The sequence below is a fragment of the Mastigoproctus giganteus genome, chromosome 4 (genome assembly GCF_048544385.1).
Source record: "Mastigoproctus giganteus isolate SK-2022 chromosome 4, ASM4854438v1, whole genome shotgun sequence".
Classification (NCBI taxonomy): domain Eukaryota; kingdom Metazoa; phylum Arthropoda; class Arachnida; order Uropygi; family Thelyphonidae; genus Mastigoproctus; species Mastigoproctus giganteus.
Window position 1 is genome coordinate 65,014,315 of NC_143578.1, and position 18,517 is coordinate 65,032,831.

At 37.1% G+C, this 18,517-nt stretch overlaps 1 protein-coding gene across 1 annotated transcript in view; it reads right to left on the bottom strand.

The window, feature by feature from the left end:
- Positions 1–18,517, bottom strand: part of LOC150086801 (sodium- and chloride-dependent taurine transporter-like) — a 299,102-nt gene that overhangs the window by 154,604 nt on the left and 125,981 nt on the right. The window contains exon 2 of the mRNA XM_090372759.1: positions 9,391–9,522. Within this exon, the coding sequence (XP_090228885.1) occupies positions 9,391–9,522 (132 nt within the window). The remainder of the gene's footprint in view (positions 1–9,390; positions 9,523–18,517) is intronic.

The following is an 18,517-nucleotide window of genomic DNA, read 5'->3' on the forward strand; positions in this document are numbered from 1 at the left end:
TATGATCAATTTTTTGTCTTTCTTAACAAGCAATCTATTTCCAAACTAATCACGGATCTGATTAATCAAATCTAACTAGGTTTTTAGGTAGTTGTCTGGAGCAGCAAAAAAACCATGTAAGCTATTCATAAAATTACACAAATAACATCACGTAACAAAAGTTTAACAACAAAAAAAAGTTTGTTTATATTTAATTGTTTCTTTACATATTGATTCTATTCAACACTGACCAATTGTATTTAAAACCTTTAATAAAACTGAATCACTATTTAAATAAAGTTTCATAAATAAATATAAAATGTGTACATTAAAAGATTTATTTAGGACACCTAATAACCTTACATTATGGGAATTTTATAGAAAAAGGGCACTAAATATAACAGCATATCCATTCTTCTTGTCACTCAACTTTGTCAGTAATACAATGATTTAAGAAAAATAGCATGGAAAGGCTCATATTTCTCAACTAGCTCAGAGTCCTTAATATCTTAATTCACCTGAAGATTTTGGAGCAACTGAAAGCCAGACTAAGAAGATCTCCAACTTTTGAATAAACTAATTGCTGTCTCGAGTGGTGTTAATCTTGTTAAGCAAATGTACCTACCCTCCAGGATCATTGCAATGATTAAAGCCCATGGTAGCTAAATCAAATATAAAATTTGCTTTTCACAAACCACAGCCTTCATTTTTTTCCCAGTAGACATTGGGACATTTCCACTGTCCTCCAAAACATAGGAACACAGAGAAACAGACACTGCAGCTTGGTAAGAGCAAAATTTAATATCCAGAAAAGTTACCACAGGCTTTCATGATAACAGCCGCCCTCTAAGCAGTCCACAGCTAATATGAATTGTTGTGCTGAGAGGCACTCCTTTCGTGTTTTTAAATAGCAACCTGGATAATGGCCCGATTCACCAGTCATTAATACTGGTTCTGCTTGTTGGGTATACTCAACAAGAATTTTGTATGTAGACATCAAAATAATTGTGCACTACCTATTTCTCAAAGCACTGGCTAGTTCATTTACAGAAGTTAGCAGCTCAGTCTCATTTTTAATTTGTTTCTCCAAAACAATCCAAATATAAGATGGGGGGGGGTCTGAGAGGCATCCCTTTCATATCTTTAAAAGTCACCATGACATATTAGTACTCTGTATGATTGCTTAATTCCGAGTCTTTGATGCTAGCCTTGCGTGCGGAGAAATATGTGGTCTTGAACCACTTATTTCCAGAAATATGTGGTCTTGAACCACTTATTTCTCAAGGCACTGGACAGTTTACTTACAGAAGTTAGCAGCTTAACATGACTTTTTTGTACACTGGCTTAACATAAGGGTGCCAAGATGATCACGGATCTAACAACAGATGTGATATGGAGTATTGACAAGTTGAGAGACAGAGAGATCATTTTCCATAGAATTCTATGAGAGCAGAACACATTTGTTCAGGATATCATGATAGGCACTGGAATTCATAGTTTCATGCTCAAGAACTAATGAACCTATGATAAACCATGTGAAACAAGCCTAGTGTTTCATTATGTCACCAACTGGAATTTTGATATGGATACAATACATCTGCACAACACTGTTCCTTGGGGATATCCCATACCCAAGTGTGCTTATCTGGTACAAGGACTGTGCAGAATGATTTATCACTTTGCATTGCTATTACTATCTTATGCCACTACTTGAGTTCCACTGCTTCTGTCCTATATACAAGGACAGGCACTGGATATCAAGATGAAGTGATGGAGGGTTATAAGTAGTATGCAGCCATGGTATCCTATCCTATCCTGTATAGTATCTTTCTGGTGACAGTTGCTCACAGTTATGCCCTGACATTCTTTGAATGTCTCTCTTATGAGATCAACAAGGATGATTCTGCAATTATTATTACAACATGTTTCAATTACCAGCAAAAAACAAAAAAAAAAAAAAAAAAAAACAAGCTCTGGAAGCCTTTACTGGAATACCAAGCTTTGGATGAATGGTAGAATAGTATTACTAAGTTTTCCACTATTGCATTTAACTTCAGGTCACTCACTTGTTCTACTACTTGATGAAAGGACATGCTTGATCTAGATCTTTTCCTCATCCTTCTTTGTTGAGTCTGCTGTTCTCTTATTATTATTATTATTATTATTAGCTATATGGTTCAAGGAAGCCTGAGGCTTATGCTGCACCAGCCAAAAAAAAAAAAAAAAAATTCCAGAGTTACCCTAAGAGAGAGAGAGAGAGAGAGAGAGAGAGAGAGAGAGAGAGAGAGAGAGAGAGAGAGAGAGAGAGAGAGTCAAAAGTAGGTGGGAATCACCAAGAAAGAGAAGAATGATGATATCCAGCTCAGGACCCTGGGTGTGCCAAGCCCATAATCACCAGATGTGAGCCCCCTGGGTTAATACCAATAATCCTTACATAGCAAGGATTATCGGTATAAGAGTTATTGTTATTTGGTTTTTTTTAGGAGCATTAGCAACTAAGGCCATACTGCTCCGGGATATGTGGTGGTCTGCATCCTCCGTATTTGGTGGTAACGGGCTCGAACCCCGGTCTAAATCAAGAAGCGTGTGCTACGCACTGCTGCTCCTTCCCACCTGGCTACGGAGGTGCCTCGGTATAAGAGAACAAAAGACCTTTTTAAATGCATTTCTTAGAAACATGAGTATATAAAATGATAATTCTATTATTGGTGGTGGTAGTAGTGATGAATGATGCAAGAAAGCAAGCTTATAAAGCAACAGCAAAAAAAAAAAAGAAAAAACCTTCCCACTTCACCTGTCCATCCCCTCCAATAATTTGCCGAGTTCTTCCTTGAATCTATTCAAAATACCCACCTCCACAACAACAACAACAGATTTTTGTTGGAACAAACAGGAAGTTTGTTCCAACAATCAATCATCTGCTGGCTGAAGGCAAACTTCTACACATCTACCTTGCAACCATACTTCCTCAATTTGAATTTATGCTCTCACATGTGCATTCGGAGCAAGAGGGAGAATGCCATCAGAACTGAGATTGCTCAAGCCATTCAAAGCCTTAAACACCTAAATCAGATCACCTTGCAAGTGCCAACCAGACATTATAATTTGAAACCTTTCTTGGCAAGACCACCCTTTTGTACCCTTCACTAATCTTGTTGTCCTTCTCTGTATCCATTCCAGCAGATTTACATCCTTCCCAAATCTACATCCTTCAGTCTTCAGACCTGTATGCAGTACTCAAAATGTAGCTTAACAAATGCCTTATACAATGGGATAATCACTTCCTTATCCTTGCTAGCAAAGCCCTTTCCTGTCCTTTTATACTGATAATCCTCACATAGTGTTATAAAAGCATTTCTTAGAAACATGAGTATGTAAAATGATAATATACAAAATAATTTTCCACAGTTGCAATGTTACTGCTGTGGTTAGGTTCATGTAGAAAGGACTTTGTAAAGAATAAAAAAATCACAATACTTTATAAATACTGCTATATACATTAGTGTTTGGGTTCTTCTGAAAACTTGTCTTCACTAATGAAAGTGGTTATGTCAAATTTGTTATATTTTATTGTAGCCTGGGAAGGCAATTAGAAGGAACTGTTACACCATCTTTTAAGAAGCTTAAAAAAACCTGATCTAATAAAAAGCTGCAGATCTAATAAAATGGGATGTTCTCTTTTTCCTTGTGGAACTTCTAAAGCAGTGTATTATGTTAGTGATAGCTGTGTTAATCAATGAGCTATAGTCCATCCATAGAGTCATCTTGATCAAAGACCACCATTCTTACTCCAAATTTTTCTAAATGCATCACCAAGTGATAGCCTAGATCTGGTTCTCACTAAGGAGCTAAAATGTGTGTGGCATTATAATCAGCAGTGATTATAATGCCATGAAATGGGTTATGTCTAAGAACCTACGTGGTCAAAAGTAAAGGTGAGAGCTTCAATTTCAAAGAGAGGGGACTATAATGGATTGAGGTATTTCTTGGACTCAATTAACTGAAGAGACTGTATGCTGTTGGATATAAAAATACTATAGGAAATATTCAAGGAATTTATCCTGGAAGCCATAAATGCATTTCAATGGTGAAGTTGATCCATAAATGTAATATGCCAAGAAAGGATGACAAGTGAGGTTAAGAGTTTAACTAAGCAAAGAAAACAAGCATGGCACAGTTATATAATATCCATATATAATAAGCATTATAAGAGAATATCATACAAAACTACAACCATATCCCGACTTGCGATGCTTCACATTTACAACACTTTTCAATTGCCACCATACCCAGACTTGAGACACTTGCTTCACAGTTCTGACACCTTAGCGACATGATGCTACTGCTTGCATCGGCCTTGCACCAGGCATCACTGTCATCAGTTTGTTTACAAACACGTTTTGCTTTGCATCTCGTTTATGCATGCTCTGTGTTTAAGTGAATATTAAACTGTTTATAACTTCTATTTTACCATTTTGGTGTGATTAAATTATAAAATAACTTAACATACAGTACAGTACTGTACAATGGCAGATAAAAGTAGTAAGAAAAGTCATAAGGCTATTACTTTATATACAAAGGTCAAAATTATTAAACTTAATGATGAAGGTGTATCAAACACTGAGATAGGCTAAAGGCTAGCCTTGGCTTGCACTACAGTTATCACTGTGCTTAAAAACAAAAAAACATTCTTGATGAAGTCAAAAATACTACACCAGTGCATACTACTCTAATTCGGAAGAGAGACAGCCTAATTGCAGACATGGAGACTTTTAATGATATGGATTGATGATCAGACTAGTCACCATGTGCCAGGGTATCATTCAAAATAAAGCCCAAAGCCTCTTTGATGAAATGAAGGCTAAGAAAGGTGAGGCAGCTAAGGATGCTGAATTTGGAGCAAGTAGAGGGCGGTTTGATAGATTTAAGAGACATTCTAATTTACATAATATCAAAATGCAAGGTGAGGCAGCAGCTGCTGATACTGTTGCTGCAGAAAGCTTTTCACGTGATCTTGCCAAAATTATTGACGACAGAGGCTACTCAAAGGATCAGATTTTTAATGTGGATGAGATTGGGCTGTTTTGGAAAAAGATGCCATCTAGAACATTCAATGCAAAGGAGGAGAAAACCATGCCAGGCTTCAAGCCAGCAAAAGATAGGCTTACCCTTTTGTTAGGTGCAAATGCATCAGGTTGCCTTAAGCTAAAGCCTATGCTCGTTTACCACTCAGCCAACCCTAGAGCTTTGAAGAACTATGCTAAGACTAGCATTCCAGTTCTTTGGAAGTCTAATTTGAAGGCATTGGTTATTGCATCCCTTTTTAAAAATGGCTTTGCACCTACTTCGGGCCAACAGTTAAAGGGTTCTCTAAAGACATTCCACTTAAAATTATTCTCCTTCTAGAACAATGTACCTGGACACCTTCGAATGTTAGATGATTTGAACCCTAACATTCAAGTGATATTCTTATCGCCAAATACGACCTCGCTTCTCCAGCCCATGGATCAGTGTGTCATTGCTGCTTTCAAACTTTATTATTTAAGAAGAACCTTCACGAAGTGCATTACAGCAATTGACACAGAAGAAGGAAGTGGGCAAGAAATTTTGGAAAGACTTCAACATCTTGGATGGAATAAAGACTATATGAGATGCTTGGAATGATGTGAAGATAACAACATTACAAGGGGCCTGGAAAAAGTTATGTTGCTTGACGACATCGAAGGATTTGAAAATCCTGTTCCAAATGTAACTAATAACATTGTATAGATGGCAAGGCAATTAGAACTGGAAGTTGAGCCAGAAGATGTAGCTGAAATTCTAGAGTCACATTCTGAGCCTCTAAGCAATGAAGATCTCCTTGCACCACGAGAATAGGGATGATGAAGAGATGTCTGAAGACATATCAAGCTCTGAGTCTGAAGGGCTAACCACAGAAATTCTATCAGAAGCCATCCGGCATTTTGAAATTGGCATGGCTCTTTTAGAGAAGCATGATAGGACCTTTGAAAGAAGTTCAAAAGTCAATGCTAACCTTGTAAGGGATTATACCTGTTACACCAAAATCTAGAGGAAAAAGAAAGGGCAGTCTAGCATGCAAACCTCTTTAGACAGGTACTTCAAAGAAATACCAGCACCCACTGAAAGTCCTACTCAACCATCAACATCAACCCAAAGCCATACTCCTTCTAGGCCTATTACTGCTTTAAGAAGTCCATCTAAATCTCCTGCAAAAAAGCATGTAGCCCTTGATAATTCTACTTATGAAGATATACCCTCCCCTTCCTCCAATAAATTTTTGTTTCTCTATTTTACATCTGCCAACCCTAGTAAGAAAAAGAAGACTAGTACATTAAAGGTAAGTCAAGTGTATTGTACATTATTTACATTACTATACTACTGTATTTTAACTGTCTATACTGAGTACTGTACCTAGGCCTACTATCCAGTGATTAGTATGCTTACTCGATTTCTCAAAATAAGGCCTACAGTGTTTATTTTAGTTTTATATGTGTTATTTACATAAGTCATGCCCATATATGATGATTGCAGTGCAGTACATGCATAGATACGTGAAAAAAAAAGGCATGCTTCGAGTTACAACAATTTTCAAGTTATGGCAGTCAGAACCGGAACTAGGTAATCTTACGCCTGGGAAAAAAAAGTGTTATAAGTATGCCCCCATTATATAATAGGCAGTCAATCTTTCAGTAGCATAGTTAGGGTTGTCGATGGCAACATGTCTTTCTGGTGCCCCTAATTTTGATAGATAATTCCTTCAGTTTGCAGCCCTGAAGCTCGGCGTCTTGGAGAATCCCTCCCCCCCTTGCTATGCCTCTGCAATCTTTAGGAATTTATAAAAATTACTATTGCAACAGTCTACGATTTGCATATATTTATTAATAAAATAATTTAATTAATACAGTGAATATAACAAAACAAAAATATCAAAGAAAAAGAAACTTACAAATATTCGTTTATATCTACAGAGAATTTAATTCTATATAAACTACAAAGAAATTAGAAATTAGAAAGATAGTTTGTTTATATATCTAGTGTAAAATCGTAGAAACAAAATATTGTGCAATATAGTACTTTTAACATTATAACAAACTAAAAATATACAATGAAGGTGTATTATTTTAAATGAATTTTTCTTACTGTTACAGGCAGGGTTAGAAAAATTCATAGCACTATTTCTATATTTAGATAAGATTCTATTAGACAATACTCATGAATGAATTGGAGGAGTTGTAAAGGAGTTACATATTTTATATCATGCAGAATTGATAAAATATTATTTTTCAAATATCTGTTTAAATATCAACAGATATTTGAAAAATTTTGTTTGTCCTCCAGTGCTAACCACTGGAGGACAAACCAAAAAGCTCAGATGTGTGACATCACAAAATGGACCATACTTTATAGAAGTTTGCAATTGGAGTTTCTCTGTTATTTTCGAAATTTGTAAAACACTGTTCCTCCTTGATATTTTTTTCTGTAAGCGATTATAAATCACAAATTTATAATTTTTCTTCACTCTTACAAAATCAAAAAAATTTCTGGAATCATAAGTAGCACATACAAAGATAATGCAGTATTTCTTTTAATAAAGTTTTTATTTTTATTTTAAACAAAGAACACAAGTTGATTATAAGGTGAATACACCTTATAATCTTTTGACTGGCTATAGAAAGCAGCTGACTAGCATGACTTCTCAGTATGTGGGTTAGGTGGCTGCACACATTTACATTGTGGAACAGCAATCCCTTTAACCCTTAATTTGCGCTTTCAAATTGCTTAAATTGCCTAAAGGACAGACAGAGGTGGAAACAAAGCATACAAAGTTAAGTCTCTCATAATCTGTTCGGTATATGGAAATTTTCTTCATTCTACAGAAACTTTTAAATGTAATTACCAAAAGGAATCCAAAAAATTTGCTATAAAGAAGTTCATTAAACACAGGTCTGACTGTAATTAAATCAAAAATGAAGCAATTTTAAAATATATAACTGGTCAAATGAGCCCTTAAAATGCTGCAACTGGGGCTTGTCCCACCATAGTTCCATCTTTGATGACAGTGGTCTGGAACCTAATGTCTTAAGTGAGGGGTACTGATGGAGTAAGGTTGTTCATTATAAGAAAGCCATAGTAAAGAGAACTAAGAATGAGGATATGGGGTTGTTCTTGTACATGAATACAAAAAAAAAACCAGAATAAATCAAATAGGTCCGTTAAGTGGCTGAAGCAGAACGACCATAGACAACTCAGCAAAAATGGCATTTACAGTGAAAAGCAAGCTTAAATCTCTGAGAAATGTTTTTTGACCATAGTTCTGCTACTGATTTCTGGCTGATTGACTCATACCATTCCTTAAAAAGTCTTATTACTATTTTTCTGAAACATCATCAAATTAAAGTCTGGAGACTAGGTACCTGTGAGGAGATTTGATTGAGGTGTTTAAGGCTTTGAACGGAGTGAATAAGATTAATGCTGATGGCATCTTTCCTCTTTCTCAGACTATATACATGAGGGAAGGGGATATAAATTCAAATTGAAGAAGGCTAGTTACAGGATAGATGTGTGGAAATTTGCTTTCAGCCAGCAGGTAGTTGCCTGTCAGAACATACTTCTTGAATAAATTCAAGAAAGAATTAGACAAACTATTAGAGGGGATGGACAGGTCATATGGGACTTTTTTTTTTTTTTTTTTACTGAAGTTTTACAAGCTTGCTTTCTTGCACAGTTTGCATTCTTCAGCAGCATGTACTTCAGATCTACCAAAAGTTATTACTACTTTTTATCACTGACTAACATCTTTTCTACATCCTGTATTGTGGAGTAGAAACCCTTGCTTTTTCAGCCACAGTTGGTAAACCTCTAAAATAGAAAAAACTGATTAATCTTATAGTCTAACAAGTGTAGAAGATACATGTGTTCAATCTGTTGTATGAACTAAATACACACAGGTGCAGGGGCATATTCAGGGGTGGGCAGGGACTTTTAAGTCGCTGCCTTGCATTGCAAACTGTCTCGAATTAATTTCAATGCATTTGCCCCGCATTGCAAAGAGAGGGCATATGCCCCCTTCACCAAAAATTTGAAATTAAAGAAACAGAATGCAGGAATCTTTCTAAAAAAAAAAAAAAACTCAAAAGCCTAGTCACCATGTCCCCCCCCCTACAATTATAACTGGATGTGCGGTGAACTAATTTTTTGTCCAGTGTCTGTATATCTTTATAGGCAATATATCCTCTGCAAAAGCTGCAGAATAAAATTAATCCATTATTTTATAGTCATACTTCATACTCTATCATATATATATATATATATATACACATACACTTCATATAATAATTGAAATATATAAAATTTGATGAGTTGTATTTTTTTTGAACCCATAGTACCTACCTTTAAAAATTGGACAGATATCCCAAACAGTAATTCCTCCTTGGCTAGTATACTGTCCCAAGGCAATCTCCAGTATAAAAACTGGAGCACCACCCCCAATTAAACAGATGAGGTAGGGAATGAGGAAGGCACCTGAAAAATAAAAATATTGCCAAAAAGGTGAATAATTTTCATAAATAAGAGATACGTTGTAAACAAATATAGCCTATATTATTATTATTATTAGCTGTATGGTGCAAGGAAGCCCGAGGCTTATGCTGCACCAGCCAAAAAAAAAAAAAAAAAAAAAATTCGAGTTAGCCTAAGAGAGAGAGAGAGAGAAGTAGAAGGGAAAGGAATCACAAGAAAGAGAAGAATGATGATATCCAGCTCATATTTGTTTTTTGTTTCTTTTTTTTCCACATATGTTTGTTCTATTTCATAGAAATACCTACATTATATGGGTATTTCTGTGAAATAATAATAATATATTAACAATAAAAACGGTAGAAATTAAATACTATAATTAAATATATTTTATTACGGAGTGAATTTTTTTAAATAATCGTTCATTATTTGCTATTTATTCGTAAAATTCTTCACAAGAATCAACAAAATTGCACTTACAGTACTGCTTTAAGCATTTCTACGGCCAGTTGTATTTTTTCTGACGTCCAGAAAAAACACAACTTATTTACTACCGAAAAAACTCTTTCCGTTGCACCACTGGTTCCCGGTAAACATAATAACACTTTTCAAATGCCTGCATGGTTTGTCCCTTGTGTCAAAATGTTTACATATTTAATTTAAACATTTTGTTATACTGTACATTATATTATGGCTACATGTCCAATCCGGGACATTTTCCGTGTCAGTTTGCAATGCGGGGCAAACGATTGAAATTAATCCGGAACAGTTTGCAATGCGAGGCAACGACTTAAATTCGGGGACTGCCTCGCGTAACCGGGACGTCTGGTCATTTTATATTGAAGCAGCGGCTCCCCAATTATTGAGATCTGTTAACCCATACATATACACTGGTGTTCAAAGAAAGTGCATCACCCCTTAAAATTGTAATTGTCGTACGAATAACGTAAGTATAAGGCAATATTTCTTACAGATTGCATAGATAAGATTGACACGCGTAGGTGATGACGTAATATTGCATCAGCTGTTACTTTCAGCTATATAAGCACGCTCTGCAAGAGTTGCAGTCATTTCTTGCATGTGTCAGGTTGACGAGTTACGTTCAGTTGACGCCACGAAGAAAGAGCGCTATTGTTGCTTTATGTGAGGAATGATGTTCTTCCCGTTATGTTGCATATAGAGTGTGTTGTAATCAGTCGACAGTGAGTAGATTTCTTTCCAAACTCAAGAACACTAGTTCTGCTGATAGGAAAAAAGGAACCGGACGCAAACTAATCTCTACGCCAAAACAAGACCGCGTTTTGGAGCTCTTATGCGTTAAAAACCGTAAAGCTTCTTCATCTGAGCTGAATAAAGAATGGGGAGAACTAGCAAGTGCAGATACAGTCAGAAGACGCGTCTTCAAAAATGGACTTGTAGCCCGTCGTCCTAAGAAGAAGCCCCTACTCATAGAAAAAATGAAAAAGGCCCGATTAATTAATGTAAGAAGCATGTCAAATGGACCCCCGAACAGTGGAAGTCAGTTATTTTCTCGGATGAGAAGAAATTCAACCTGCATGGCTATGCAACCTAATGGAAGGCAAATGATTCACCATAGACGTGGTGAAGAATACAATCCAGACTGTATGGTGTGTATAGTGAAATTCCCTACCAGTCAAATGATATGGGAGTACATTTCGTATCGCAGAGTAGGTCTCCTGTAGTCTATAAAAGGTTCCGTAAATGCCAATGGATACCTGGCTATATTGGAAGGAAAATTGCTGCCAAGCATTAGAGATCATTTCAACCTGCCAACTAACCGCATCTTTCAGGACAACTCTGCTTCTTGTCATCGGGCGGAAAGTGTAAGTAGGTACTTCTGGAGCTACTTTAGCTTCATTTCTGCATTAGAGGTTCGACAGTAATGAGTTTACATTTGTTACAGGTGAAAAATGGTTGGAAGAACTGCCCATTACAACTCTTAGCTGGCCAGGAAACAACCCGGCCGGAACTGATCCTATAGAGAACTGTATATATATATATATATATATATGGCATCATGTGGAATCTGCAGTTGCCAGAAAGAAACCAAAGACCCTTCGTGAACTTCAGGAAGCCATAATTCGTATTTGGAACTACGAACTATCAGTTGTTTATCTTCAGAAATTGATCTTATCAATGCCTCGACGGTGTGCTGCTCTCATCAGGGCCAGAGGCGGTTCAACTAAATATTAGTTTGCACCTGGTGAACTTTTCATTTTGTTTTCAATTTAAAACGACAAACTGAGCAAATTGAGGGCTTCTGATAACGTTTCAGCCGTAATTGTGGCGAACTGTTGTTGTTGTTGTTGTTTGGTTTTTAGGAGCATTAATAACTAAGGCCATATTGCTTGCTCCAGAGATATGCGGTGGTCATTCCCTGACTTTTTCGCATCCTCCGTATTTGGTGGCTCACGGGCTCGAATCCCGGTGTAATCAAGAAGTATGTGCCACGCACTGCTGCTCCTGCCCACCTGGCTACGGAAGCGCCCTCGTGTGGCGAACTAGACTAGTGGCATTACGGTGTGCTCTGGTCCATTTCTAGCTGTGGATAGACTCACAGAGAAATAAGATATGTTACTACTCTGTGGGTAGGATCACCACCCTCTGAAATTTCAGAAGTGGCCTCAGGGCTATTAGCGCCATGTACAAGATTTTTTGGTGTGCCCTCTCCGACTTAATTTACAGCAAATCAGTGAATTTTCGGGGAATTTTTGGGCCCACTAAATTTTGGCGCCCTGTTGGGCGGATCGTGCCTTAAGCCAGCCCTGCTCTAAATAATATTATTCAGGGACGATGGTATGATCTGCCCTTGATATCAGATTAATCACTATACAGTGTGTCAAGGCTGTTATAACAGTAGGACGAACAAGATAGCCAGAATTTATAAGGCAGAAATTCTAATAGATTCTTCAGTGATTTTCCTTTACTTTGGCAAAGAAAACTATGCACGGCAAAGTTCGAGGACCTCAATTCACAGGTACCAAGGAAGATGGAAAAGAACGTCTTAGCTGATGATGCTGAGAGACAACAGCAAAGGTTAAAGAGAACTGCCATATTCAAGGACAAAAACCCCATAATGACGTCATGAGCAACTGTTAAACACATGTGGCGCCTAAGGTCAAGGATGTTTGTTTATAAAACCTCGCAGTAATAAACATACTGCACTCTAGACAGTTATAAGAAGTTAAAATGGGTCTGTTGAACTGGTTCTTTCATTGCCTAATTTTTTTAAGGGAAAGAAACAATTTCAATGCAGAAAGACATAGTCCTTTGAAACTACTGTATTAGGCAGGTTTATTTCATCTACTGTAGTGCATGATATTCCAGTTACCCATGCTAAATAGCTCAATGCTAATGGATTCTTGCTCACATTACTCACCTGAGGGGGCATAAATTCAAATTGAGGAAAGACAATTGTAGAATAAATGTGCAGAAATTCGCCTTTAGCCAGTGGGTGGTTGATAGTTGGAACCAGGGCCGGTGCTATCATTAGGCCAAATAGGCAGCCGCCTAGGGCGCATACCTCAGAGGGGAGCAGTTTTTATACAGATTAGTTTTTTAACACATGTAAAAAATTCAACTGACAATTTATTTTTATTTCATTTTAAATTAAATACCACAACAGTGCTATGAATTAAAATTAATTATAAAGTCTTATAAAAAAAATTCTGAACTTTTTTATTTATCCTTTTTATATGTTGTTCTATTTTTCTTCTTGAAATTTAGTGATTTTTGGCTAATTAAAAAAAAATCTTATTATTCTAGTTGGCCAAGTGTTGTTTACAGCTGGATACGTTACGTCATGTTATCATCGAGTGAGTAAGCGTGTTTGTGCAATTTTCTCGTAATTATTATATCTTATAAATTTCTGACAATATTTTACTTTCTCATATTTTGAAGAATTTTACCATTATTGAAGGTAATATCGACTGAACATGCCCAAGCTTCAGCACTTGACATGAAGGAATTGGTGACAAAATTTGTAATGGAAAATGCACGCAAAGTGAGATTTTGATGTGCCTGAAATTGAAACTTTTAAGAGACTTAAATTTTAACATCACAATTCAAAAGATTGTTCAAAATGAATTGTGTGCGCTACAACATTTTCTTTTGTATTTGAGAAAGATAATCAAAGATTGTTATATTATTCTTGCAATTAAAAAAAAAAAAATAGCAGTTTGAAGTTCTGTGCTTTTCATTTTTTCTACAAGATTGTTTTTGAAAATTGAAGTTGCCAATTTCTTTGGGGGTGCAAGTAGTCAACCTTGCCTGGGGGTGCAAAATAGCCTGGCACCGGCACTGGTTGGAACGAACTACATGTACTTCCATCTGTCGTAGTGGAGGTGAGCAATTTAAGTAAGTTCAAGGCAGATCTAGACATCCATTTGGAGTGAATGGATGAGTGAAATGGGAAGGGAGTCTTTTTTTTTTTTTTTTTTTTTTGGCTGATGCTATATAAGCTTGCTTTCTTGCATCATATGCCCTACTAATTATAATGCTAATATAATAACTGAAGAATTAGATTCTCCCACTCAGGATCAAATAAAAGTTTTGCTGGGCCTTTGGCGACAATAACTTAATTAGCCCTTAAAAATAGTAACTAAAATGTTCCTGTTTATTATTTTTTTATAAATTTGGCTTAGTACTGCAAATGTGTGTATGTTAAGCGACCAAGGCTGTGAGGTGACAATATAATGTCTGTAAATTGCGTGCATTCTATGTTCGATTTGTCTGTTTGATGGACGATAAAACCGAATTACCATGCAATCTTCGCTGGGATCGACTTGTTCAGCCACGTTCTGAAAAAAAGAAACCACAAAAATTCTTCGTTTCATTGACGGGATTGGAACCCTGGCGTTTTTCAACTGGTATGGGGAGGGCGGCGATTATGACCACTTTGCTATGCGCGAGGGCACATCATTAGGGCCGTGGAAAGGGTTGTGGGGACCCAGATGCAAAAGGGGTCCCGTTTATTTATGTTAGACTTTGATAGTGCCCTCGATTGGGCCCTCTAGATCGGGAGCCCTGGTGTGGTGCATCCAATTCACCCTCCCCCCATTTGCACTGTCCTGACACCATAAATACTATAAATATATCAATATTTAGGCTGTGTTACTCTTAACATCAAAAGTGCGAAAACCGCTAAAACGACAAGACCTGCATAACTGCTCTGGTTGGTTGATCTCAAATCCTACCCTACTGCATTCCTCTGAGTTCACAACAGGACAATGAAAGTCTTAAATCCATTTGACCTTGACATACACTCATTTTAACAAGTGTTGGGACAACTGATTGATCGTTGGTTAATTAGAGGTTACATGACAGGTAGTTGGTAGTACCAGCACAGCATGTGCAAACAACGCTTGTGTAAATATGATGTCATACGTATCTTATGATGTAGTTGTAGTTAAATTCCGATCGATGTATGTAAAAACATTCCATGTAACTCCACAGCGAACAGTAATTGCGTTTCTTTTTTTGTTTGATTCTTTCTTTTTTTTTTTTTTTTTTTGGAAGATGACACAAAAGAAGAAAAGTACATGCACTTTTTATATTTATTGTTTATGGGCAGCCTCAGCCAAACTATGACAACTTGTCATGCCCTCGCAGCTGATAGAATTGCCATCTTCCCCACACCGGGTGGAAAAAACCTGAGTTCGAATCCCGTCGGTGATGAGGAATTTTTATGGGCCTTTTTCACAACGTCGCTTTGTTAATTGGTCTCAGGAGAGGATAGCATAGTTCTGTTCTTCCGAAAACTTGGGTTTGTCGTTGCAGCAGACAGGCAAATAGACCACAAAAGACACTGATTTACACACACACATATATATATATATATATATATATATATATATATATATATATATATATTAGAATAATGAAGCAATTAAGAAAAATAGTAAAAAAATATAATACGGAAATTAACAAAATAAATATAAAGCTATCGTTAGAGGCAGCAAAATGCACATTCCTCCACATAATGCCCAATGTATAACTGATATTAAAAAAACTGATTTTGCCATGCCACTGGCATTAGTTTGATTTAATATCAGTTATATGTGTATATATATATATACACAACACAAACAACAAAATCAACCAAGTAAAATACCAATAAACATCGCCATAGCTCACCAGTTGAAACGAATAGTGAAAGGAAATTGCAAAAGCATTAAGTTAACTCGAGGAACAGTTTACAGAAATCGATGTGTAGAACCAACAGTCATCAAAAAAACAAAACCTCACACATTTATGATCTTGCACAGCTTCTCGTAAGCCGCAATTGTTTACCAGTTTGCTATTGTTGTTGTACTTCAGGTGCATCAGAGATAAGCCATATTGTACCCTATATATTGTGTCTGTAAATTGCGTGTGTCCTGTGGTCTATTTGTCTGTTTGCTAGAAGAAAAACCACGCTACTCTCATCTGAAACCAACTAACTCAACCATGTTGTGAAAAATGCCCATAAAAATTGCTCACATCATTGACGAAATTCAAACTCGGATCTTTTCCACCCTGTGTTGGAGGACAGCGATTCTTCCAACTGTAACTCACGAGGGTCTGTTTCGCAGATATTGATTGCATATCCTAAAGAAGAAAACAAAATCATTGTATATTACAATAGCGGAGGAATGTAATTGCGGGAAGCACAGTTCATGCAAGCATCATTCTCCCCACACCACTTTCGAATCCTATCAATGACGCGAGGAATTTTTATGGGATTTGTTTCATAACTCGGCTGAGTTCGTCTCGGGCGAGGGTTGCATTTTTTTTTCTTCCCTCCTGGTAACTTTTTTGCATCCAGAAAAACAGGCAAATCGACCAGAGAACACATGCACCTTATGGAATTATTACACATAGACAGAGGGGCTCATACTTGGCTGGCTCTAATAAGTGTATGTGTTAGTGTAAATGTAAGTGTGTTTAGGGTCAAGTGGTACCAGGGGATTCCTCCATCTCTGTATAGTTTACGTTTTGGTGTGTAAATGTAGTTAAACACATTAATAAATGTAAACCACAATTAGTTTACATTGTGGTGTATCATTACGCTGTAAATGCCAGAGATTTAAAAGTGTGTGAGTCTTGGATCGTTCAGTGTCGTGTATCGTTGTTCTTCTGGTCGTTTAGCCGCTGGACCCCTGTTGGGGACCATCGTCGCCTCACTTACACCCCGAGGAGGCAGGCCAGGAACCCAGTAGCTTATATATATACTCTGGCAGGTCCTGCCACCTAATTTCCTGAGATTTCGGTGGCTAGGACAAAAAAAATGAGGGACACTTAAGTTTAGAAAAAGCCAGGAGAGGTTAATGTGGTTCAGGGTTCAGTTTAAAAATCGTTAATTTTGATTAGTTGCGTGGGGTGTACGCTGGCGTATTAGTCAGTAGGGGGTAGAGACTGAAGGCTGAGGGGGAAGACAGAAGTATGGGGTCGATAGGGAGGGCAACCCCAGGTGGTCAGAATCATCAGGTCCTACTTCCAAGACAGATCATCAGAATTTGCGCAAAACACCTAGTGTATTCAGCTACTGTTTCCAGAGGACGCCCTCGGGGTCGGTACTGGGGCCTCTCCTCTGGAACGAAGTCTTAGATCAGTGGATGACGAAATATCACGAGGAGGCTATGAAAATCGCTTATGCCGACGACTTAGTAATTGCTGTAGAGGGCCGTTCGAGGAGGATACTCGAGGAAAAAATGCAAATTATATTAAATGATCTATTTGCATGGACCAAACTTAACAAACTAAAAAATCACCAACAAAGACCAAATTTATGACCTTCAAAGCTAATTTTAACTATTATCGACCTCCTAATATCTTGATAGACAACTCTCAAATCCCATATGTATCCCAAAACAAATATTTAGGCATCCTAATCGATGATAAATTAAGCTTTCTGCCACATGTATGTAAACTTAGAGATAAAATAAGGAATTTTACTGCCTCAATCATAAGAATATCAAGGAAAGAATGGGGACTTAGTAAAAGAATCTTGTTTTTATATTATAAAACAATATTTCTGCCAATAGTCTCATATGCTGCAACCATTTGGTATCACAGAGTCTTAACAGTTAAAATGAAACTTATTTCTCTTCAAAGATCCATGTTATTATCTGTTTTAAATTCTCCTAGAACTGTATCAAACAACGCATTACAAGTCTTAGCAGGAACCATTCCCCTGGATCTGTATATCGTATTCAAGGGGATGACAGGTCGGCTTAGGAAAGGTTTGGCTTCGGAACTAATGGGAATAACATGTGATCCAGTGAAGGAGGTCAAACAACAAAAGAAAAGATTGTGGGGGCATTTGTGTGGCAGGATCGGTGGAATACCAGCGAACATGGAACAGTTACGAGGCAATTTATAACCAAAGTGGATTTTACTGCCGCCAAGAAAATAAATCCTTTGTTTGCTCCTTCAATGAATACAACGTACTTATTAACGGGACATGGATCCCTTAGAGCCAAGTTACACGAACATGGACTTGAGCCAGACCTTTACTGCACTTGTGGGGGTGTGGAAACTTGGTCTCATGTTTTATTTGACTGCCCACAGTATCTTCAGGCACGTTTAGTGTTGTTTAGCAGTGTATCGGATCTGACAGAAGATAACGTAAGTCCCTTAGTAGAAAGCTCTAGGAATTTTAATGCTTTACAGACATTTTCAGCGACTGTTTTTAAAAGAAGACTAGAAATAAGATCCCTTCACCCTCGAGGAAATTAGATGTAGGATGTACAGATTAATTAATAAAGTCATGGTGGTCTTCTCCGTTCTGTGCCAGCATGTCTTAAAACTCTTCTTTAGGTGGTTCTCTTCTAGTTGCTGAAGACTTCTAATTATTCTTTTTCCCGCGAGTCCTAACTTGTGTATGATTTGGAATTCCAGTGACAGTCCATGGGTAAGAGAATGTAGTTCATATCTATATGGTCACAGATCTAGATGTCACTTAAGACCACACAAGGTATAACTCCAAAAGTTTCAGAGG